Source organism: Spinacia oleracea, chromosome 5, assembly GCF_020520425.1.
Source record: "Spinacia oleracea cultivar Varoflay chromosome 5, BTI_SOV_V1, whole genome shotgun sequence".
Lineage (NCBI taxonomy): Eukaryota > Viridiplantae > Streptophyta > Magnoliopsida > Caryophyllales > Amaranthaceae > Spinacia > Spinacia oleracea.
The window spans coordinates 52,622,850-52,647,908 of NC_079491.1; the positions used below are offsets into that span (position 1 = coordinate 52,622,850).

Here is a 25,059-nt window from a genome sequence, read left to right on the forward strand (position 1 = left end):
TTATGTTTTGTCATATGTATCATAACCTAACAAAAAAATCCTCCTTGTCATCAAAATCTATAGTTACAGGCCAATCCGGATATGACTTCACCCTTAGGGACTTCGATTTTGTTGAGTTCTCTTTTGGTTCTTCACTATTGTTTTTTTGTTGATTGTTCTGAGAAGCTCTTGAGGATGTTTTAATATGACTAGAAGGTGGGATAATAGGTGTCATATCGGGTGGCATATTAGGTGAGATATGACTACCAGGCGAGATACGAGGTGGGACATGACCAGAGGAAGTAGCAGGATTTTGTGATTTTGATGTAGTGTATTTTTGTGATTTGGTTGTGTTAGAAGGTGGGATACTAGTTGGAACTTTTGGTGAGATCGTGGATGAAAGCTTAGGTTGGACTACATCTCTAGTTTCTTCCATAGGGGAACTTGACGTTGATCCAGTAGGGGGATTTTTCCATATAGTTCCAAATATGTTATCAGTTTGCTGTGCACCTTTTGAGGTACTTGAACATGGAAGTGCAGCCACTGATCTAATGGTACCTTGTGGAGAGAACGGTCCAAATTTGACAACATTAGTAGGAACCTGAGATGATTGTGGTTGAGTAGCAAGCTTTTTGGTCGGTAGTGATGCTTCTTCACTCAAAGATGAGGTATGTGTGGCAGCTGGACCATCTATACCATCTGTTTCAGCATGTCTAACCCTTCTGCGATATGTCATCTCTTGCTATGTAGCACTGCAAAACAAGTCAAATGAAAAAAAAACAGGCATACTCATTAGTCGTAAAGTTCAGTTTATTTTTGTTTCATTTTATCATCCTAGCTAATGTAAATAACTTGGCAGTAGTTGAGGGCATTAAAATAAAGCTACTGATTGCATGGATTAATAAGTTGAAAGTTATGTTTCCTTCTCATTAGGATTTACTGATTGCTACTGATTGCTCTTTTCTACTGATTGCTATTGATTCCTTCTCAATTACTCCGTGTTATAGATTTGAACATGACCCAAACACGGACCTAAAACTGAATCATTCGGATGGCTCATCATTTGAACAGATTGCTACTGATTGCTCTTTTCATTTACAGATTATAATTTTGCATCAATACATTAAGTCAGCAAGTCATGCATCAGATTAGGATTGGCTAATACAGAATGTAACATTCACAGATTAGGATTGGCAAGTCAGCAAGCCATGCATCAGATTAGGATTGACAAGTCAGCAAGCCATGCATCAGATACAGCAAGTCACTAATTAGTCGTAAAGTTCAATTCAGTTCTGTTTCATTTTAGCAATCTATAAGACATAAGAAGCACACAATCTGTTAATTGGCTTCTCGTTTCAAGTAGACATAGTGAAATACAGAATGTAACATTCACAATTCACAAGAATGAGCCTAACAAAAACGAGCCTAACAAGAATACTAGAATGTTGCTGCTGAATACAAAAACGAGCCTAAATTTGCAGCAAAAACTCACAATTCACAAAAAACGAGCCTAACATTACAGTAGCATTCAGATATTGCTCAAGCTACTTTCACTTATTTATAATTAGTGTCTACCTGACACAAACCAGAAGTCGAGCGAGCTCTAAAGACCATGTTCAGCATGAGGTGAATGCAGGGAGAAGGAATAGTCAAACTTAGCACATAAACAACATATAACCAAGTATGATATGGTATTTAGAGGTGATGTTCAGATTCATTACCAAAGTCTAGTTTTCACTTCAGCTTCAGTAGCAACTGCACTCGGTTAGTAGGTCACTAGGGGTAACAACCTCAATTTCTTGAGAAAGAAAGATGATTATAGTTAATAGCAATCACTTCTAAAATAATATAATACAAACATGTTCATTTATTTGACAGATTCAGTAGAATTTCTATGAAATAAAAATAATATACAATATGAAAACACCATATACAACATGAATTTGAATACGAATAACCGAAATGAGTATAAATAAATGAAATCTCATATAACACGTGAATAGAAGTTTTTAACTCGAATCCCAAAGAAAATAATACGCATAAACTATGATAAAGAACTCCATAAACCCAAAACAATATTATCCTAGAAGCTACTCATCATCATCATCATCATCGTCGGGTATATCAAACAAGTCCCTAGGCTTAGTCTTAATAACATGAAACCATCCTTTTGGTATCTCATCCTCGATGTAAAAAACTTGTTTCGCTTGAGAAGAGAAAATAAACGGATCATCTTTCAAATTTTGACCAGTGTGCATCAACTTCGAGAAATTAACACGAACTCTGCCACTCGGGTATGTTTTGAAACCCCTTCGTATATCAACCCAATCACATCGGAACATTAGAACCTTGAAAGAACCATAATAATCAAGTTCTAATATTTCTTTTAGTTTTCCATAATACTCTTGGCCGTCAACTTCTACCATAATTCCAGAATTTTGAGTCTTTCGAGATCGCTCACGATCCACGTTGTCAAATTTATAGCCATTGATAATAACGCTTTTCATCCTTTTCCCGCGATTGCTTAAACCACCTGCTAAGGATTTTCTCAATTTTCCTTCTTTCGTGCTATCATCTAGGTTATTGGCCTATAATTCCAAAAAATTAAGTTAAACTCAGATTGATACATAACAAAAAGAAGGAAACTCCAGATTTTGAAGCATATAACCTGGTTATGCAACCAATCGGGAAATTCATCGACTATCAACTGATTTTCTTGACCTCCTCCGACTTGATTCTCTTGTCGTTTTTGTTGTATGAAGGCACTTTAGACATTGAGAAATTGAGTTATTAACATTGTAAGTATTAATACGCTCAAGAAAATCATCCATAAAGGTACTTACTCAAGAACCGGTTTCATCTCATCTGAATGAAGCAAAACATAGCAATGTGCTTGCTTTACACTTTCGTCATCAAGACGAACATTTTCTTTCATCCCAACTACACGACCACCTGAGTAGTATAAATAGTTATTGATGTCTGGAACACCATCTTCGTTCCTCTTCGGTCTGTTGAATATGGTCTCAACACTTTCTAGATATCTCGAACAAAATGCAATTGTCTCCCATAAAAGGTACCCTTCTGCTATGGATCCTTTTGGTTGCGCTTTATTACTTACATGAGATTTCAAAAAGGCCAAGTACCTTAAAATATAATGGAAAAGATTGTGAACGTGAAAGAATAAAACAAGTATTTTTTGATGTATTCTTATTTAAAAATTATTAAAAAAATATAGAAGTTTAAGATATTGACCTCTCAATGGGATACATCCACCTATAATGAACAGGTCCACCGAGTTTGACCTCATCTACTAAATGAATTAGTAGATGCACCATGATTGTGAAAAATGTTGGCAGAAACTCTTTCTCCATCTTACAAAGAGTCAACACAAGCCTCGACTGAATGGAATCTAATTCACTTCTTTCAATAGCAGTTGAACATATCTTCTTGAAAAAGTCCGACAATTCATCAAGCAAATCAATTACTTTTGTGGCATTCGATGCTCTTAAAGCGACATGAAGGATATCCTGCAAAAGGACATGATTGTCATGGCTTTTCAAATTAATAAGTTTACGCTGCTTCAAATTGACACACCTTTGCAAATTAGATTCATATCCACCAGGAACCTTTAGATTTTGTAGGACATTCAAAAATCGTTCTTTCTCTTCTTTAGACATGGTGTATGCAGCTGTAGACACCTACTTTTGTCCCCATTCCTGAAAGGGAAAGGTTCGATGATGAAAGCATAAATCTCCACTTGACAACGCGTCTCCTATAAAATAAACGAATCTCAATTCCCCTTTTCATTTCACCCGAAGCCTGCTATTTATGGAAACCTGCTAAAAATAGTAACTGCCGTAAAGGGTAGCTTCTAAAAGTGGCAAGTCATAAAAGATAGAAACCTGTCAGAATTAGGTGTTGCACTCCAACATAAACCCTAAATGAGATAGAAAACTGCGAGAATCCTATTCCTAATATGATTCGGAAATAAGAGTTACGTATTAATTAAAATCCTAACGAGCCTAGAGTTCGTAACGGGCCCAGACGCATTCCGTCATAAATTGATACGCGCTAAAAGACTCGATTAAATCTCAAACTCTACGGATTTCAGGAATCCGAATCTGACTAAAGAAAACAGCCCAGACCCTATTTTCAACGCCTGGCTCTGGGCGCCGAAATCTTCGGCGCCCTGGGCGCTGAAAATACCTGGGTACGTGTTTTTTCCTAATTCTTTGTGGATTAGAACTCCGCAATTCTATATTTTCACGAACTCTTCCCTATAAATAGACCCCTAAATTCGACGTGAAAAGGACACACAACACAACACAACACAACACAACACAATTATATTCTGAGTATTGACTCCAACCCTTAGCCTAAGCCTCACGCTGCGAAATTGTTCACGCGTTCTGTCGCAATCGATCCATAAATCGAACAGAACGTATCCTGTCCCATAATTGAGATTCGTTAAATAAAAAGGAGAAATAGCAAAGTCAAAGTGGTTAGTTTTCTGAGAACCGTGACTCACCTCTCAAGGGTGCGTCGTAATGTGTCCCTTTTCGATGATTTAACTGCTTTCCTCGCCCTTTTTATGAACTGTTAAACTAACCTAATCTGATTGTTCTATCACGCCTAACAAATATAATATTTTTGGGAAATCGGATTATCATGCTAGGTCCCTTAATGCTATTTAAATCAGATAATCACGATCGAATTAGTATTATATGTTGCATATTGCTAAAAACAATTCAGATTAGTTTAATAGTTAACGCATGTCCCTTCAATTATTTATGCTGAGCTAGTAAGGATATCCTGCCTCTGGAGTTATCGACGAGCGAAGTACTCCTCTCGGTAGTTACAGTCCCCCGAACCCTCAATCTCTACCTTGCGGGTGTATGTTGAGAAATCCCCACACCAGGGATCACAAGGGAACCTACGGCCGTCGTGGTCAAACATAATTGCACTCCCTTTATGTCACGATAACCGGGTTTTGTCAGTTTTTCTCATTGTCGTTAAAAACTGAATGGCGACTCCTATATTACTAGTCAATTGGGTGTAAACTCACAGGAAATCCAATTACACTTGATTGAATAAAAAGAATCGTCACACCCACGAGGGACGAGGTCACGCATTAGCCTCGTGCTTTTTCGACCCCCTCACAGTGGCGACTCCGCTGGGGATAGTGAAGGAAATACTCGTGCTTGTAGGTAATCAAAATAGCCGAAGGGTGAAACGATCCTACCCCGCGTTTATTTCCCCATCAAGTTGGGACGACCTGAAAATCAGCATATTAATGTGAACGGGCAGAACCGCATAACGAATCTCGGCTCCCTCGGGAGTTGGGACTAAGGATACCTTTTTTCGCCAATAGGGGGGTGCATACGCCGCGCATGTTGCCCACTCGGTACTTGTGCAGATAGTAAACCTATCCCGAACCCAATTGCTCGCTCATTAGGTCCCTCTCGCCTGCATTCCCCCTTGGCTTGCACTTGCGGGTTGGCCTCTTGAGCGAAATTCGTCTGTTGAAGACACTACCTCGACCGGGGCATGTGTTGGATCTACGATAGAAGCGGTACCAAGCCAGGCGCAAATACTACCCATAGAAGCCTATCATAAACTACGTGACATATGTGACTATGTTATGATTGTGCGTACGAATAATGCTAGACAAATAATGCTAGAAAACCAGCGACCTTAAAAAAAATTGCCCAAAAGTTCATGAACCAATTGGCCAAAGAGTTATACCAAAATACGTGTTCCGCAAGCCCGAACGATCGCCACAAAAATAAGTGACGCTCGGGATGGCCGTAACGAATCCCACAAACGCTGCACAACGCGTAAAGGACGTTATAGGGCAAGCACGCAAATTTAAAGTCGCAAAAACAAAAGTAGACGAAAACTGAAAACGAGAACCAGCCAGGGACGCATTTTCAGCGCCCCTGGCTGGGCGCCGAAATTTCTCACGCCCACTGCTGGGCGCTGAAGTTGCTGCCTGGCCTTTTGGTCAGGCATAGCAGCCTCGGTGCCCGCGCATAAAAAAATATACGTAGCAAAAAAAAACTTTTCGTAAAAATTGCTGCAGGGGCGTATGAAAAGGCACTCGACTCTAAAAGCGATTAAAAAATAAAAAAATAAATAACTCTTTGTGTCGTTGTTAGGCCTCCTATGACGACAATGCTCGGCACCAAAACCGAGCATGCTAATTAAACGACCTTGAATGTCACATGGGCAAAATATTCAAAAAATGATGTTCGAATAAAGTCTTCAAGAAAAAAAATAATAAATGTTCAAATAAATCCGAGTCTAAACTAGGCTATGCCAAAATACAATCCAAATCCTAAGTCTTAGTTGTCTTATCCATAGAATCGGTCCTAATGCTTGGTGTCGTTCTGCAAGTTAAAAGGTTAAACCATATTGAGTCTCCCTTCCTAACATTTAAATCAATGAGCACCCATATGTAATTGTCATCCCTTGCTAAGAATCCACGGCCTCAATACTCTCTCTCACCAATAAAAAGAACATATTATTTAATTCAAGTATTTGCAAAATGGAAACGGTCACATTCTGAAAATCATTCCTCCATAGTCGCACAACCCCCAAAGTGAACCTAAGGCGTCAATACCACTGGCAAAACATAAAATTAATGGCCTCAAGGCTTATGATCACATTGGGTCACGACTATCATAGTCCTCTCGAGCCACTCGCTCCTTTAAATACTCCTAAGTACGGACTAAAAGATTTTCCATGAATGCAACATGACCAACCATGAAAATACCCAAATCGGCATACCATAAGGCCACCATTGGGGTAAAGCAATACACACTAATAGAGAAGCCGCACTAATGATTCTAGCCTTGCAAAAATAAAAATTCGATCTCCCCAATTAACTACCTTGCCAACATTAAGCAAAATGGCGCATGACAATTGAACACCCAAGGGTTAAAATCTAAAGTGTCAACCAACGAAAGTTATGGTCCAATTAGCCTAAGTCTGAGAGTCGCTTGGTCAAGTATTATAGGCTTACGCCATGTCATTATTTTGAGTCTAGGACACCTCCTTGTATTCATACACGGGTTATAATCAGAAAGATTAATGAAAGTTTGAGTCTAAATCACAACTTCTTGTTAAATCCCGGAAACCGGAATCTGAAAAGAAGCAAAAAATTATCTTCGATGTAATTCTTTCGTTAAATTTCAATAAGGTAAAAATAACATTTTGAATCTACGTTATTTGCACATTTTAAGAAACGACTAAATACGCTTGCAAAGTAAGACAATTAAAAGGTCCACCCTAGGCCTATTAAAGCTAAAGGTCCACCCTAGGCCTACTAAAGTTAAAAGTCCACTATAGGCCAACCAAACGAGGCTTACTCAGTCTCGCCTCGTGACTCAAAGACCACAACCATCTACCTTTTAGCCCAAATAAAAAATTTTAAGGATTTATGTTGGGGAGAAATCCCAAGCAAAAGAAATACTTAAATAGAAAGAGAAAAGGGAGAGCGAAAAGAACGAGCCATGAAATTCTTAGCCCATACCTCCCAAAGTGCAACATTTACCCAAGTACACGAAGGAAAAGAATTGAGTCAACCAATCCAATCATAAAATTCTACTATGTCTACCCTTTCCAATCCTTATGATCTTAGACGCCTTCGCTCTGGGGTCCCTGTTCAGCTCATTTAACCCATACATGCTCTCATTGCCATAACCCAAGAAACCACTACCTCGACTCTTGTTCTTGAACTTGTTGTCAACTGCAAACCACGCACGACCATTGACACGTGTGTCATACCCATTATTTCCAAACCTGTTCTTACACCACCATTAGCATAATGACCATATAACTTGTGTGGATACATCCTGTTGATATACCCTTGAGCCGTCCCCATGCTACTCATTGGCCTTGGTTGATGTAAACTCGTGACACTAGCTTGGGGCTGCAAATTGCAAGTCCTAATAGATGTGATCCTCATGCTTGACCAATACCTATACAAATCATCCTATCTCATTCGACCCGTCTTTCAAACCGTCTTGAGTCACGAGTAAAAAAAAAGAAGACAAACAAAAAGTACGAAAAAGTAATAAATAATAAAAAAGAACTTTGCAAAGCGCCTCTAAAGTTAGTCTAAAAAGAAAAAGGATCATTTTCAGCGCCCACAGCTGGGCGCCGAAATCTTTAACGCCCCAGCCTGGGCGCTGATTCTCTATGCTCGCCAAATTTTGTCCAGAAGTGCTCGTCATTTTATCCGCACATGCACGGAAAAATAACGAACACTTGGAGGGGTACAGCACGTATTCAGATATACGTACCACCGAAAAATGTACTCAAAAAAAAATATATATATATAAAACAAATTTTTGGCTTACAGCAAAGCAGCAGATTAAAATAAAAATAAACTTCAGTTATTCTACCGTTTCAAATAATATGTTTCCACCTCAGAACGTACTTGTTTAGAATCGGCATTCTAAGAAACCATTTTCTAGGCTAAGAACTACGCAAGACCTGATTCCAAATTAAATCTATTTAAGGCGGATACGTAGGCAATCCATGATTCGGTCCAACCAATTTGCAAAAATATTAAAGCCTATAGAATAACAAGAATAAGAAATAGAGTCCCTTATTGAAATTTAATTACTTGCAATCCAAGTCGAAAGAAAAATTGAAAGCACGAAGAAAAATCCAAGTCATCAAGATGCCAAAATGAGCACACATCGAAAAATAATAAGGGCACGTACCCTTGCCAGAAGGAGCACTCACACTTAGCCAAGACTCAAAAAGATCGCTTTGCCTCAATTGAATGGGGGCTAGCGCAAGCGTCCATGACCTCTAAAGTACTCGACTTGACCCTCCCTAGAGCGAACTAACTCACTTAAAGACTTTCTTTCACCACTAGACACAGTCATGATCGCCAACAAGTAGTAAAGGCAGTAAGCTTGCAATAAAGAGATTGTTCTACGGCATCGCCCCATCGTTCATTCGAACTCAGGGCACCCGTTCATGGTAATTCGAATGCTTGCGAATCCCCTTTGAAAAACAAAACAGACATTGTCAATAGGACTTGGCACTTAACCAAGGATCACCCTACTCAGACATATGACACGGGCATCTAAAATCGAAATCTAAAAGCATAGTTATACCTTGACACAACACAACACAATTATATTCTGAGTATTGACTCCAACCCTTAGCCTAAGCCTCACGCTGCGAAATTGTTCACGCGTTCTGTCGCAATCGATCCATAAATCGAACAGAACGTATCCTGTCCCATAATTGAGATTCGTTAAATAAAAAGGAGAAATAGCAAAGTCAAAGTGGTTAGTTTTCTGAGAACCGTGACTCACCTCTCAAGGGTGCGTCGTAATGTGTCCCTTTTCGATGATTTAACTGCTTTCCTCGCCCTTTTTATGAACTGTTAAACTAACCTAATCTGATTGTTCTATCACGCCTAACAAATATAATATTTTTGGGAAATCAGATTATCATGCTAGGTCCCTTAATGCTATTTAAATCAGATAATCACGATCGAATTAGTATTATATGTTGCATATTGCTAAAAACAATTCAGATTAGTTTAATAGTTAACGCATGTCCCTTCAATTATTTATGCTGAGCTAGTAAGGATATCCTGCCTCTGGAGTTATCGACGAGCGAAGTACTCCTCTCGGTAGTTACAGTCCCCCGAACCCTCAATCTCTACCTTGCGGGTGTATGTTGAGAGATCCCCACACCAGGGATCACAAGGGAACCCACGGCCGTCGTGGTCAAACATAATTGCACTCCCTTTATATCACGATAACCGGGTTTTGTCAGTTTTTCTCATTGTCGTTAAAAACTGAATGGCGACTCCTATATTACTAGTCAATTGGGTGTAAACTCACAGGAAATCCAATTACACTTGATTGAATAAAAAGAATCGTCACACCCACGAGGGACGAGGTCACGCATTAGCCTCGTGCTTTTTCGACCCCCTCACAGCAGCCGGAGGCAAATAGTCCTTAACACGATTTGGATGAGATTCAGGCCAAAGATGAGATTTTATGTTCCGTGCTTTAAGGGCCAATCTAGCATTCTTATCATCTCTACTCTTCTCCATACCTGAAAGAGTTCCTAAGAAATTATCACACACATTCTTCTCAATGTGCATAACATCTAAATTATGTCTAAGAGGATTATGTTCCCAATATTCTAATTCGAAAAGTTTACTTTTCTTTTTCCACAGCACGACATCATCCTGATCATCATCATTATCGTCATCAATTTCATCATCTTCTTGTCTCCCTCTTTTTTTAGGAACACTTTTTGACTTTCCATAAACATACTTAACTTTTTCTTGTTGCTTCAAAACTTCTGTCCCGCTTACGGGAATCGGAGCAAGACCATATTCCTCTTCCCCATCAAATAAGCTTGCTTGAGAACGATAAGGATGATCAATTGGTAACCATTTTCGAGCTCCATGATAGACAATTTTACCACCAAAATTATACGCACAACCAGAATTAGCACAAGTAGGGCAAGCTTTATAACCTCTCGTACTCCAACCCGACAACATAGCATATACTGGAAAGTCATTTATAGTGGAGTGTAAGGCTGCTCGCATTTTTAAACGTTTTCCACTATGAGCATCAAAGGCATCTACACCTTCCCACAATAATTTTAACTCATGGATTAGTGGTTGCAAATACACATCAATATCCATAGCGGGAACAAACTTACCAGGAATGATCAAAGACAAAATGAATGACGTTGACTTCATACAAAGCCATGGTGGAAAATTATAAGGAATCAGGATCACTGGCCATGTACTGTAACTAGTATTCATCAGACGATATGGATTAAAACCATCACTTGCTAGACCCAATCTAACACTACGAGGGTCTTTGGCGAATTCCTCATATCTTTGATCAAATTTTTTCCAAGCTTCACCATCTGCCGGGTGACTAATGATCTTTTCATCCTTGCGGTCAAAGTTCCATCTCATGTCCTCTATTGTTTTAGAAGACATGTAAAGCCTCTTTAGTCTAGGGATGAGAGGAAAATACCGCATTACTTTAGCTGGAACGCCCTTCTTACGTTTTTCTTTAACATTCTCACTTATATCGCCCTCACTTTCTTTCACATTTTTCCACCTTGATGTGTGATAGATGTGACACTCACTTTTTTAGGCAAAGTCGCCCCAATATAACATGCAATCATTTGGACATGCATGGATTTTCTCGTAACCCAAACCCAAATCCTTCATTATCTTCATGCCTCATAATACGACGACGGAAACTCTTTAATATTAGGAAATGCGTCTAATAGAAGCTCAAGCAACTTATTAAATGATGCGGCAGACCAATGGAACATACATTTGAGGTGAAACAAGTGCAATAGAAACGACAACTTTGAGAAAGTTGTACACCCCTCATATAAACCCTCATCACAAGCTTCCCTGAGTCGTTTATACTTTGTTTCTTCTTCATTGGTGTTGCTTGATGGAAATTCATCATCTTCCCCACAATCAAAATTTAACTCTTCATGCATGTTATATGAATCTTCATCTTCTAAATTTGCTTCACTAAATGAAGGGTCTTGGGGTTCGTTGGTGTAATACCTCGTATTTTTATAATATTTATAAGTATATTTTATTATATTTATAAAGAATTTTACGATTAATTACCATTTAAATAATATTTAAATGTATTTTATTTAAATGTATTTTAATTAATTAGAATATTTATTATTTTATTTAATTACGAAACGAATTTAATTCTTGAGTCGGGAAATTAAATGGGTTGAAAATGATTTTTAAAGGCTTCGGGTTTTAAATAAAAAGTCCAATTCGTTTTATTAAACGAGTCCAATCAAAAGAGTTTAATTCAAGTCCTAAGCTAGCCCAATCATTTAATTCCCTAAGCTCAATTCTAATTTCCTAAGCCTAGCCCATTGAAAATAGGGAGCCTATAAATAAGACTCCCCATCATTAATTGAGAGCCTAAAATCTCATAAACCCTCTCTTTTGCTTTGCTTGCCCATCACTCTTCCTATCTCCTCTTTTGCTCGGCTCGCCCGCACGCCCGCACAGCCCCGTGCTCGTGCCTTCGTGCTACTGTTGCGTCGTGCTGCTCGGCCTCACACCGCAGCGCGCTGCACTCCCTCCCTCGCTCTCTCTCGCGCGCCAGCGCCCAGCACCCCCTCTCGCTCTCTCGTCTCTCTCTCGCGCACAGCGCCCAGCACCTCGCGCCCTCGCCCATCCGTCCCACCCGCCCAGCGCGCTGCTGCTGCTGCCTCGCCCCTTCGTCGCTGCGCGCACCCGCACACAAGTTGTGCGTGTGTGTGTGTGTGGTGTTGTTCGTGTTTTGTTCGTTCTTGTTCACTCTTTTCGCCCAATCACATTAATTCGTGGTTGTTCCGTGCTATAGGCCGGATTGGTATAATTCTCTTCTTCCTTGCCTATTCTATTTCAATTCCGTATTTTAAATTATAATATTAGTATTGTTTTGAGTAATTAAAATGCTGGGAACCGGTTATGAATACCGTGGTTTGAGGATTTGCGTGTTGTGATTCATTAGGCTTGTTTTAATTATTAAAGGACGAATTTTCAGATTTGTTTATTGAATAAAGAATTGACTTTTATGATAACAAATTAGTTTTATTGGGATTTTCAAGTTAGGGTTTTAACCTAGACCTAATGAGTCAATTGATTAGCATAATTAGGTGATGATTTTAATTATGATAATCAATTTTATTTTCAGATTTGAATAAAGGCTTAAAGTGTTGATTTTTATTGGTTTTAAATGCGGAAAAAGTATGTTTTCGTACAAGGGATTGATTTTGCAAATTGAGACGATTATATTATTGAAAAACGATTGAATTCTAAAGTTTAAATGAGGTTTTAGATTTTATAAAGTTGCTGGAAATTTAATGAACATGGAAATAATTTAAGTTTAATTATTTTGATGATAGGAGGTGATTTCTAGTTGAGTGCTCGTTATTGCAAAGTGGCCCCTACGCTTAGGTGTTCAAGGTACGTACAAGTCTAGGGCGACCATACCTCTTGTCAATGACATTACATGATTGTTGATGATGTGAATTATATTGTGTGGATTCATATATGCTTTGGTGAACGATCATGTGGATTAATATTATTGGAATTATTGAATTGTTGGTTGAACAAGCATGTTGAGTTTATTGAGAGTATGGATTTCCTTGTCAATCATGTTGTTCAACATTTATGCATGTATGGTTTGTTTCACATGCAAGGGATGGATTATTTATTTGTATGCTATTGTACGGGATGTCTAGCATACTTTGAGCCAATTATTCGTACCTCGTTGTACTATTTATGTTACCACATGTGAAGGGTTAGCTCGTGTAAGCCACCGCACATGTAGGGTTCAGTTGGGAATATTATGTATGAAATGAATTAGGATTTGTCGTGCAAGGGCACAACCCTCATGTTAATGTGCATGATTTGGAGTCTCACTTTGGTGAGGAGGAACATGGTAGTAATTTCACAAGAGTCTTGCTTGGTTGATCACAAGTCTTAACGCATTTAAAATAAGATTGTTTTGGTTGTTGTTTATTAATTGTATGAATGTACATTGTTGAGTCTTGAGTTCACCTTTAATAAAATATTAATAAACGTAAAGTGCAACCAGAACAAGCTTCAAAACTCTTGGAACGTATATACCTTGAGTATGAACAATGGGGGGAGTCTTGCTGGAAAGCTCGTACTCCTACTAATGATACAAGACGTTGTTTCATTTATAATATGCGCAGGAATTCCGTCGGTATGGCCCGACACTCGGTATGGCCCGAAATCATTATTTATTATTTGGTGTATGGTTGGCTCCCATCACCTTATTCCTTTATGGAACTTTCTTTTGGCTCGTTCGAAGCTTATTCTAATTGAATTGTGAGTCAAGAGTCGAGTCTTGTGTTCATGATTGATTGTTTATTATTGTATGGCTTTTGCATGTTGATTAGTACTTAGTGAGTGATGCATGTTTTAGTTTCTTTCACTCTATTCTTGTAAGTACTCAGCTTTTGCTGACTACGTGCTTTGTGTGTTTTGGTCATGGCCTTTGCCTTAATGACCCTATGATAATCTATCATTTGCACTTGCATTGATGGGGAGTAGAATAAAATAGCAGGTTGGTAGATCGGAATCATGTGGCTTGGGTTGATCGAGAGAGTTGCATGTTTTCGTATTTTGAACTATTTAATTATACTTTAATTATGTTTTCGTATTTAAACTATTTATACTTTGGTTTTTGGGCCATTATGGTTCCAAATTGTAGGAGGCCTCAATATTACATTAATTATGTTTTTTAAAAGTTAGTTGACATTAATTTCCGTTGCGTAATTCTGGTAATAGCCTTAACCGTTATCACGGTGGCGGTAATGCTTTAGTAATTCCTTTATTTTAAGTTGGAAAATGATTTTATAAAAGCAAGGAATTATTAGGGTGTTACAAAGTGGTATACTAGAGCTTACTTTCATTCCTTCTTTGTAGTAATCAATACTACAAAGTGGTAATCGGAGACTAATGCGGGACTTTAGGATTTTTAAATATTATTTTCCTAAAGTCAAAACGTATTATTTTGAGTACTCAATATTTTAAGGGTCAAATATTAATTATTATGGGTCGTTTGAAATAAGTTGAAAAGTTGGATTATTATTTAATTTAATTAGTTTTTCCGAATTTTTTTTTTATTTCGAAATTTTCGAATTAAATTCGAGTTTATTTTATTAATTTCGGAAATTCTTTTATTTAATTATCCGAATTATTTTATTTATTTATTTATTTATTTATTTATTCGAGTATTTTTCGAATTTATTTTTTTATTTTAATTTTCGGAATTTTCTTTTCTTATTATCCGAAATTTATTTATTTATTTAATTAACCAATAATTCTTATTAATTTTCGATTTTAATTTAAATAATTTCAACTAAGTTAGGAGTTATTTCTTAATTAATTTCGAAAATTAATACTTCCTCCATTTTTTTTATTATTGCACCATCTACATTGGGCACAAGAATTAAGAAAGGTGGTAAAAGGTGAGAGATTGACAAAAATACCCATGTGATTAAGTACAAGTTGTAGGTAAAGAACAAGTGGGGTTTGGTCCCCACCACCCATACAAGGATAAAAATGTCATTTCATGTAAGTAAACTTACTAAAAAAGGAAATGGTGCAATTAATATGCAACTTCCGAAAAAGGAAAATGGTGCAATAATAAAAAAAATGGAGGAAGTATTATTTTCAAGTGAGAAATGGGTAGACTAAGAAGGGCATATTAGTTTAAGTATGCATTTTATGTGATTATGTGGATTATTAATTGTCATGTATATGTTCTAACCATGTTTTATCTTGCTTTATGTGATTAATTGCATCATATTTCATGTTGAGCATATATTTGTGCATTGAAAATTGTATGGCTCCACGAACTATTTATTGTATCCTTTTGGGGTTGGAATTTCTATGGAAACGCGTTAGTAAGACTTTTTAGTTGTGAATTTTCAGGAATTAAGGATGCTACCTTCTAAGTTCACCAGTCTATGATACTTAGAGAAGATGGATAATGAGACTCCTCGCATGTATGTTCAGAAGATCGTGTTTGCTTGTGACTATTTGGCTTCCACCAAGGATATGCCCCACCTTAGGCACAAAGATATGATGGCTAGTATGGTTATACATTGTTTGCCCCATAAGAACCCTTACATAGACCTCAAGAACAAGTTCAGTGACATGCATTTTGGTGATGGTACCCCTAATTGGTACAAATGTGGGACTAGTGATGGTAGGTGGAATTATGATTCTGAGGTTCTTGCTACTATCTTAGAGGTTGCGGAAAATAGCTATGAGGATGGGAAGTATTCTGCGGGTCTAGGTTTGGGCTATGGAGGAATATAAAGTGATGGTGAGGATGGCATGATCCATGATGAGCAAGTTAGTGAGGTTGAGGAGGATAGTGATGATGATGTGGTAGAGATTGAAAATCCTAATCCTATAGTTCCTGAACCAACCATTGAGATATCCAGTGGATCTGAAGATGAGCTTGAAGAGAACAATGTGGTTGATAGTGAGCCACAACAGAATGATGAGTCTATGGATGAAGACTCGGATCCGGAAGAAGACTTGGATGATCCTAATGATCAAGACTTTACTCCAGAGCAATACAAGGAAAGAAATGATCGTCGTGACGACGTTAGTCTCTAGAGAAATGTAATCCTTAGTTTTATTTTTCGTTGAATAATAAAGTGGCAAAGCTACTATTTATGGTTTTTAGTTTTATTATAGTTGGAGAATAAATGTTATGGCATTAGTGGATGTAAGACTTATTCATTGGAGTTTTAATAAAAGAATAGAATTTCCTTTTTCGTTATCTCTTAAGTTCAATTCTCAATTCTAAGTCTTGAGGGTATCGCAAAGGGATTAATTGTTATTTCTTCAATGAAATTTTATGTGCAAGGTGGTCTAGTAGCAACCATCTAAATTTACTTGCATCGAATAGTGGGGTGAGAAGGCCCAAGAATGGCGCCAACTCTTCCCCTAGGGTGCGCCTAAACGTGTTCTTGTTGTGAGTAGGTTCGTTGTCGAACTAGTGCCTTAGTAATGTCACGTCCAACCAATATTAAAGTTAGCCTTTTTATTTTTATTCAGGAGAAGGGATATGGCTAACCAAGAGATTTCTGAAGTGGTTAGACAACTAGCTGAGGTAGTTCGAGACCTAGCTCAAACTAGAGCAACCCAGTGCATGATCCAGCTGAGGAAATGTTTAAGAAAATAGCTCAAAGCAAGCCTCCACTGTATAGCGGAGATATTGAACCAAGTGTGCTTGAAAACTGGTTGAGAGAGTTTGATAAACTCATTGTAGCTGTGAATTACCCCGAAAACCTTAGGGTGAACAGTGTACTACCTAAGAGGTGAAGCTGATTTATGGTGGCAACGATGTAAGAATACCCTTAGAGCCACACCTAACTTTGGGTGGGAAGCATTCAAAACTGCACTAAGGAACAAGTTTTACCCACCTTATCTGAAGAAGCAAAAGGCGCAGGAGTTCATTGAACTCAAAATGGGGGGTCTGTCTGTGACGGAATACTATTCTAAGTTTGTAGAGTTGTCTAGGTTTGCACCTGAAGTGGTGGCAACGGAAGAGCTCAGGGCTCAAAGATTTGAGAATGGTTTAACCATGCACTTACAGCTGTTGTTGTCTGGAGAGACCTTTACCTCATTAGACACCCTGTACGGGAAAGCTGCTCACCTGTATGGGTTACAACAAAGGAAGAATGGTAGTGCTGAAAAGAGAAAGGATGGCGGAAGCTCGAATCAAGGGAATAACCATCAGAATCAGGGGAATTTTAAGAAGCACAAAGGAAATGGGAATTTCCAGTTTAGGGCTAACAATGGTGGTAATCGCAACAACCAAGGTGGTGGAAACCAGTCTGGAAGGAATGGAGTACGGACCTACGACTGTAGGCGCTGTAACATGAATCACCCTGGAAAGGATTGTGATGGAAACTTAGTGGCTTGTAGATTATGCCAGAAGTTAGGCCACAGGGAGTATGAATGCTATTCTAAGAATGGGAAGCCTAACCAAGGTAACCACCAAGGCAATAATCGGAACAGTCAGAACCGAAATGGGGGAAATGGAGGTGGAAACCAAAGGAACCACTAAGGTGGTACCAATGGCAACAGCAATGGCAATCACCAGAACCATGGAAAGCCTGGAGCAAACCTACAGCAGAATGGGAACCGAAACAACAATGGGAACACCAATGGAGGTGGCTATAACAAAGGAGTTGCCCAAGGAAAGTTGAATGTGATATCTAGGCAAGAAGCGGAAACTTCCTCTGACGTCATAGCGGGTACTTTTTCTATTAATTCCATTTTAGTTAAAGTTCTATTTGATTCCGGTGCGACTTATTCTTTTATATCAGTAGATGCTTTGGGGAAACTAGGGTTGAAAGAGCCTGAAACAATTGAAGTACCTATAGTCATACCTACTGGTAGTATAGTGAAGTGTACCAAAATCCATAGAGATGTGCCTTTGTGAAGGAAATAATGCCCTTGGTCCAAGTATGCATTCAATGTTAAGTCTAATAAATGCGGTTCAGTATTAATTAACAAGTTAATAATTCAGTGAGATCAAGTGAGCTGAATGCCTAGCTAGAGGCCGCTTCAGTTCAAGTGGAATTAATGATATTAATCCACAGCTTACTCTTGACTGAACCCGTAGGGTCACACAAATAGTACGTAAACGGATCAAGTATTTAATGGCATTAAATACTCTATCTATGGATATTCGGAATCGACGGATCTTGGTTTCAGTGGGAGCTGAGATCGTCACAAGCAAGTGAATACTCCGGAAACGATGATATTGCCGGAAACGGAAATATGGATCGTATCGGAAATATAAATATTATCCAAGTCGTAGATGTTGCCGGAAACGGAAACATGGTACGTATCGGAAAATATTTTCGGAAATGGAAATATTGTCGGAATCGGAGATATTGCCGGAAACGGAAATATTGTCAGAATCGGAAATATTATCGGAATCGGAAAATAATTACGGAAACGGAAATATTAAATATTTGTTCGAAACGGATATTAATTCCGGAATCGGAAATATTAAATATTGTTCGTATCGGAAATGAATTCCGGAATCGGGAATTTAATCGGAAGCGTATCGTACGAATTAGCATCGGACGAGGCCCGCTAGACGAAGGCCCAGCACGAAGCCAGGCCATCGCCCAGCGAGCCACACGCACCATCGCACGCCAAGCCTCGACCAGGCCCAGCGCAAGGCCAGGCCCAGCAAAGGCCAAGGGCGCGCGCGCGAGAGCACAGCAGCAGTGGGCCGAGCGCTGTGCGCCTAGCGTGGGCCGCAAGGCTTGCGCGGGTGTACGGTGCTCGTGCAATGCTCGTGCGGGAATCTTAAAGCAATCGGGATTCGAAATATGACTAAATCCTAAAACTATTAGATAATGATTATTTAATAGAGTCCTAGCAGGATTCTAATTAAACTAATTAATATCCTAATAGGATTATAATTCCTTTTCCATACCTCTATAAATAAGTGCCTAGGGTCATAATTTATAGACACAATTGAAGTATTCAAAGGGTAAGTTTTTTGAAAGAAAAATCAGCCATACACTTGCAAACACAATAGCCGAAATTCCTAGTAACCTTAAGGGCGATTCTAGTTGGTCTAACTTGAGGCGGATCCGGACGTACTGTGGACTATCTACGGAGGGACGACATTTGGAGTCCTAAAGACTTGTTCTTGTTCGGTTCGGGCGCAGCTAGGGAGGGCACGCTACAAAGTGTATGCTCCTAAATTATGCTAAATGATTATGTGTAAATAATATGTTTCCTGGCATTAAGGTTTTCCGCATGATTTATGTTTTTGTCATATGTATCATAACCTAACAGTGGTATCACGAGCCTCTTATTATTTTCATAATCTAAATTGCATAAACATGGTTAAATATTACAAATTTGCAAGAATTAAAAGGGGTGATTAATTTTCGTAATTGTTAATTAATTGCAAATTGCGTTTATTTAATTATATGTACGCAGTTTTTCGGCAGTTTCTTCGTTACTCATCCAAATCGAGTGATTTTTGTGTCAATTCCGCATGTAAAAGGCATTCTAAAATTTTGACAAAAAGAATATTTTTCGGCCGAACCCAGAATTCTCAAATTCGAAGCCTAACTATGACTTTTCGGAGGTTTTAGTTTTTCGAACGCAAAATTTTGTAAATTTAAGATGTTAAATTAAATATTTGCGATTCTTGTTGTTAAATCTTGAATTTTTGATTGACCTACTGTATATATTTAACAAGTTTGAATGCCTAGCCTTGTTAATTATGCAATCTAATTTGTAATTATGATTAATTTGTTGAAAATTGGAATAATTTAGAATTAATTTGATTTTCATAATTAGTTAATAATTTAATTAGATACCTATGATTAAAAACCACCATAAAAATTGTAAATTTGTGTTAAATTATAAATTTTTATGACCTAGACTTGAATCCATGTTAATCGGAAATCAATTAATTAATAAATTTTCGATTTTTCGCCCTAAAATTATGAAATTAATATGATTTATTAATTTGTCATTAATTTTGAAAATAAAATTTTTAATTTTTATGCGATTCGCTCATATAACTTGCACGCACAAAGCAATGGACGCTACGTGTTACCCTTAAGGGGTGTTGTATAGTGCGGGCATGCGACGACGAGCAAGGGAGCTCGTCGCCCATGCGGTACGAATGCTATGAGCAAGGCTATGGTGCACGGGCACAAGGCAGCAGCCATGCCTTGTGTCGTGTGCTGTGTGCGATGGGCGAGTGGGCAAGGGCGAGAGCAAGGCAGCGAGCAGTCGCGTGCAACGCGCACTGCCTCGCGCAGCGATCGAAGCCTCGCGCGCAGCGAGCGCTGGCTCGCGTGCGACGAGCGCTACGACTGCATCGAAGCCTCGCGCGCAGCGAGTGCTGGCTCGCGTGCGACGAGCGCTGGCGCGCGCCCACCGATGGTGAGCAGCGAGCGTGCTTTGATGATGCCTTGCGATGGTGAGCAGCAGCAGATGCGACACAGCACATAGGCTGCGCGCACATGGCCAGCGATGGCTGCGTGCGTGTGGCCTATGGCTGTGCATTGCATGGTGATGTTGCGTACCTTGTGTTACGATTAGATCGTTTTAAAATTTAATTTGAAATTTTCAGTTTATGTAATTTTAATTAATTTTAAAATTAATAATTTAAATTATTTTCTTGGATTTTAATTTTGAATATTATAATTATAATAAATTTCATTTATTCTAATTATTTTACTAAAATTAAAATCATGAATTAATTTAAATACGACTGAAAATAAATTAAAAATGTGGATTCAATTATAAATTTATATGAGCTTTAAATTTTTAATTAAATTTGTATGTTTCCGGTTAGACTAGAAATACATTTTTATGTTTAAATTTAGTAAAGCATATGAATTTATTGGTTTAAGTGGGAGCCCTTTTAGTCATAAACTCTTGATTAGGTCTACAAATCCTTAAGGTTAAAACAACTTGATTAGAATTAATAAGGACTGAATAACTTGTAGATTATTGGTGCCCTTGATTAATTGCTGCAAATATTTATGTGATGCATAACGTGTTTTACTAACCAGCTATGTGGGCCATTCATGATAATGAATGGGTGAATGGTATATATTGTATATGTACTGTTTTGCAGGTTATGAAGTGACTAGTATGGCCCAAATAGGATAGAAAATATGGTCTGCGTACCATTAATTTGAATGTAATTGGTCTAAAGTACCAAAATTGTTTTTCAATTCAAATATGGTCTGCGTACCATCAAATAGTTGTAATTAGTTTAATTATAGCTTATCCTATTTGAAGAAAATGGTGCCTCCCACGGAGATTTTCGAGACGGACTTTGAAGTTGAAGCTTCAAGATGAAGTCGGGCCATACTAGATCACATTTATCTTATGCATACTTTAAGTTATTTATTGCTTTAAATATGTCTTAATTATGCATGAGATTGTGGCTTGATTATGTTGCATGATTAAGGATTTTAGTTCACTTAAAATCTAACTAACATAGTAAGAGCCTTAAGTTCCAAACTTAAAAATTGAGTTAAAAGGTGCCATGCCAAAATATACACTTGCTTGGATATTCTTTACATCAATCTAGTAATAGTTTTCGCTCAGCGAGGTGTTACTTATTGGTCCTAAAGAGGCAAGGTACACAAATAATTGTGAGTACATGTTAGTTTTGGTGAAACTAAACGATATAAGTAAGGAGTCCTTTTATGTCGTGGCAAAATCGATAGGTTTACCTAATAAGTTCTTAGACGTACCTATCAACCAAGAATAGTTTCTAGACTATTAGCAAAAGGTTTTTGCTTACCTAAAATGTTTTAGGATTGAGTCGACAAACTGTGCTTAATTCTTCAATGGTTTTAGGATCTTGGAATCATTTTATTCACACCTGCCGGAACACATAACTCGAATAAAATGCTAATAACTTGTTTGAATTGCATGATTGCTTTAATTTCAAGTTATTATTCATGATAAATGTTTAGACTTTGCATGCTTCAATGTATGTTTTAATTATTGTTTATAATTAAATATCTTGCACTGCAGTAAACCCTTTTAGAAAGGTAACAGTAAATTTCCTCGATTGGTAGTGAATCCAAGAACGATTCACGGAAATGAGAGAAAGTGAGCAATTTAAAATGTACGTTTCTTATATCGACTTTTATGGTTGTTTTCGAATATCAAAATCGAATGGCAAACCGATTGGTGCTTGTGAATTCAAAATACAATGTAGTTTTGAGATCATAAAGCATTGAGTTTAAACGCTCAGCTTTACCAATGGTTAACAACCTAATATCTTTGTCCATTTAATTCTCGAATGAGTCTAGTCCTTAGACATTCGAATAGATCGATGCTTAGAGAACTTTAGAAGTTTCTGGTAAGATCATCTAGTTGAACAAATATTCAACATAAATGGTAAGAACTTTGTTGGAGTGACATTGGACATGTCTAACAAAGTATAAAAGTCAACACTAGAGAATTCAATTCTTAAAACTATAAGAAAGGGTACAAGAAATAGGAAAACAAGGAACAAATGAAAGGAATTTACGATTCCGTTTCTACCTATAAGTTTATGTTTAAAGAAAAGTGACCTAGCAATCAAACTTCCTTGGTATCATATACCGCTTGAGGTTCTTACTTCGGTAATAACTCAAACAATGGAAGCTAGGATACACTAATGGCCTACAAGTGGGAAATAAAGCATGGCAATGCTACATTAGTTGTAGGGTCATCTGGTTTGTTTTAAGTCCTTTCAAAGGCTGGAACCTAATGGCTATTTTGTTCCATAATCAGCATACCTAAATTTGTGCTTCAAACACAGAAAGACTCACATTCAGAAGAACGAAAACAATGCTTGTTTGTTTGTTTATTTGAATGAAATGGTCATTTACGGGTTGAGTCAATATGCTTGATTAAAACAAACAACTCTTTAAATAAAAACTTTACTAGGTTCAAATCAACCCCTTGATTTGAGTTCCACAAATCTTTGGCATTGTTGCTTAGACCATATCAACAAGTTAACATTCATAAGCTCTATTTCGATGGACTTTTGAAAGTTGATTGATTTCTAGATCAATTCAAGACAAGCTAGTCTTACTTGTTGAAAGTAACAAAAGATATGAACTATTGTTAGAACGCCTAGACAATAGAGTTCAAAGCTAAAGAAAGGTTTTATGACTTTATTATTTCACATAAGTTTGAGTGAATATAGGTTTATTTACTCAATGTGATATAAGTTTGAATCTATTTGACTAGTTCAAAGATTCAGAAGTATAAATCCCACTTGGTAAGAAATCATAAAGATCTAGGATAGATCATGTTAATGATTGCTTGAGACCAATAATGATCATCAATGATTGTGTGTTGTAATTTCACAATCTAGCTCCATGAGATATGACATATCTAAGTGGAATGATCGAAGTCAATTAGTACTTGATTCGATCAATGATGAATCATAAAGACTTTTCCTATAATTTCTAAAACAAAATGCTCAACTACCACCAAACTAAACCAAATTCGTCAAAGCTATTGAAAAGTAATTTCAGAATATCCTTTCATAATATATCTAAAGAGTTCCTAAACTCAGTGGGAGCTTAGTGTTTGTTATTCAACAAACTAAGGCCCAAGTTTAGATATATGTTTCATTGTGATTTATTCAAATGAGACACAAGGGTATTGTTTCTACCACGAATTTTTGAGAACATAATGTTTGTTTGCTCGAAATAATATCCTTTTGGAGATTCATTTCCAAAATGACAAGTGGGAGAAAATAGACCTCGAAAGTCTTCGAGGCGAACAACAAACATAAACGGACATTCCGGAGGCTTTTCGAAGTGCTTCAGAAAATCCGAACTTATTCTTTAAGGACTTTAGACGTGGCTTTTAAAGAATAGACATCTCTTAGAAGACTTTACAAGTGCTTCAAGGAGAACAAATATTCAAAGGACTTTCAAGTGGCTATTGATATTCTATTGTTTGATGTTCTATACCCATGTAGGCATAGAGTTAAAGTCACTGAAACTATGAGATTCTTCTATTAAATAGTGAAGAAACACGGAGTTCAGGTCACTGAAGCTATGCAATTCTTCTATTAGATAGTGAAGAAACCTACAACTTGCAGTCAAACTATTATCATGTAGATTAATGAGTTTGTGACCTGTAAGAAATCTATGACGAAACCTAGATTCCCTAAAATGGTTAAAGGCCATATATAGACTTAAATGTTTTAGATGGTTAAAGGCCATAAAAACATAACCAATGTTTTGATGACAAAATTGAAATTTTGTTGATTTGCAAGATTAGTTTCACACCTATTGGTTGCAAGTTTGTTTTAAGGATAAAAACCATCAAACATGAAATTGTGTTCACACACAAAGCTAGATTAGTTGCTAAAGGTTATAAGCAAATTCACGGCGTGGATTGTGTTGAAACCTCATGAATAATCGTAATGCTCAAGTCTATAATTCAAGCAATGATTGCATATTGGTACATATGGCAATTGGATGACAAAACGTATTCCTCAATCAAATGTTGGAATAAACTATGTACATGGTATGTCATAGGATTTGTGGATCCAAATAAATGCTTGAAAAGGAAAGCTAGCTTATCAAATCTAAGTACAGATTTAACCAAGCAATTGGGAATTGGAATTGTATTTTAGTGAAGCTAATAAGTATTTTAGTTTCATAAAATATACATGATTCTTATAAATATATAAGAAGTTTAGTGGGAGTACGTAAAACTTAATTGGTCCTATGTGTATCACACACATATCTCTCTATTGTGAAATAACATTCAAATGCTAATAACTTAGGTTTGAAATTATTCATCAAAATGATGGACCAAGGCGAAACTTAGTACATACTGGGCATTAAGATCTATTTACAAAGATCTTATGATATTGTTTTGGATTAAGTAATGGCATTTACTAAATCAAACACGAAAGACTCCATTGGAGATATTCGATCCATATGAATAAATCTAAGTAA

At 37.4% G+C, this 25,059-nt stretch overlaps 1 protein-coding gene across 1 annotated transcript; it reads right to left on the bottom strand.

Annotated features, from left to right (window-relative positions):
* Nucleotides 1-2,069: 2,069 nt before the first annotated feature.
* On the bottom strand, nucleotides 2,070-11,020 carry LOC130461512 (uncharacterized). The gene is made up of 5 exons (XM_056829642.1): nucleotides 9,950-11,020; nucleotides 3,232-3,506; nucleotides 2,823-3,122; nucleotides 2,648-2,744; nucleotides 2,070-2,567 (listed from the first exon to the last, which is right to left on the bottom strand). The coding sequence occupies exons 1-5, from the start codon at nucleotides 11,018-11,020 to the stop codon at nucleotides 2,070-2,072; spliced, it is 2,241 nt and encodes a 746-aa protein (XP_056685620.1).
* Nucleotides 11,021-25,059: the final 14,039 nt, after the last annotated feature.

What these genes read in the sequence shown, in the direction of transcription:
- LOC130461512 (XM_056829642.1), bottom strand. Translation starts at nt 11,020, where the DNA reads ATGCGGTATTTTCCTCTCATCCCTAGACTAAAGAGGCTTTACATGTCT. An exon ending in ACTATTTGCCTCCGGCTGCT is followed by an intron (nt 3,507 to 9,949) that starts GTGAGGGGGTCG and finishes GTCCTTTTGCAG; the next exon opens with GATATCCTTCATGTCGCTTT. An exon ending in CCGATTGGTTGCATAACCAG is followed by an intron (nt 2,568 to 2,647) that starts GTTATATGCTTC and finishes TTGGAATTATAG; the next exon opens with GCCAATAACCTAGATGATAG.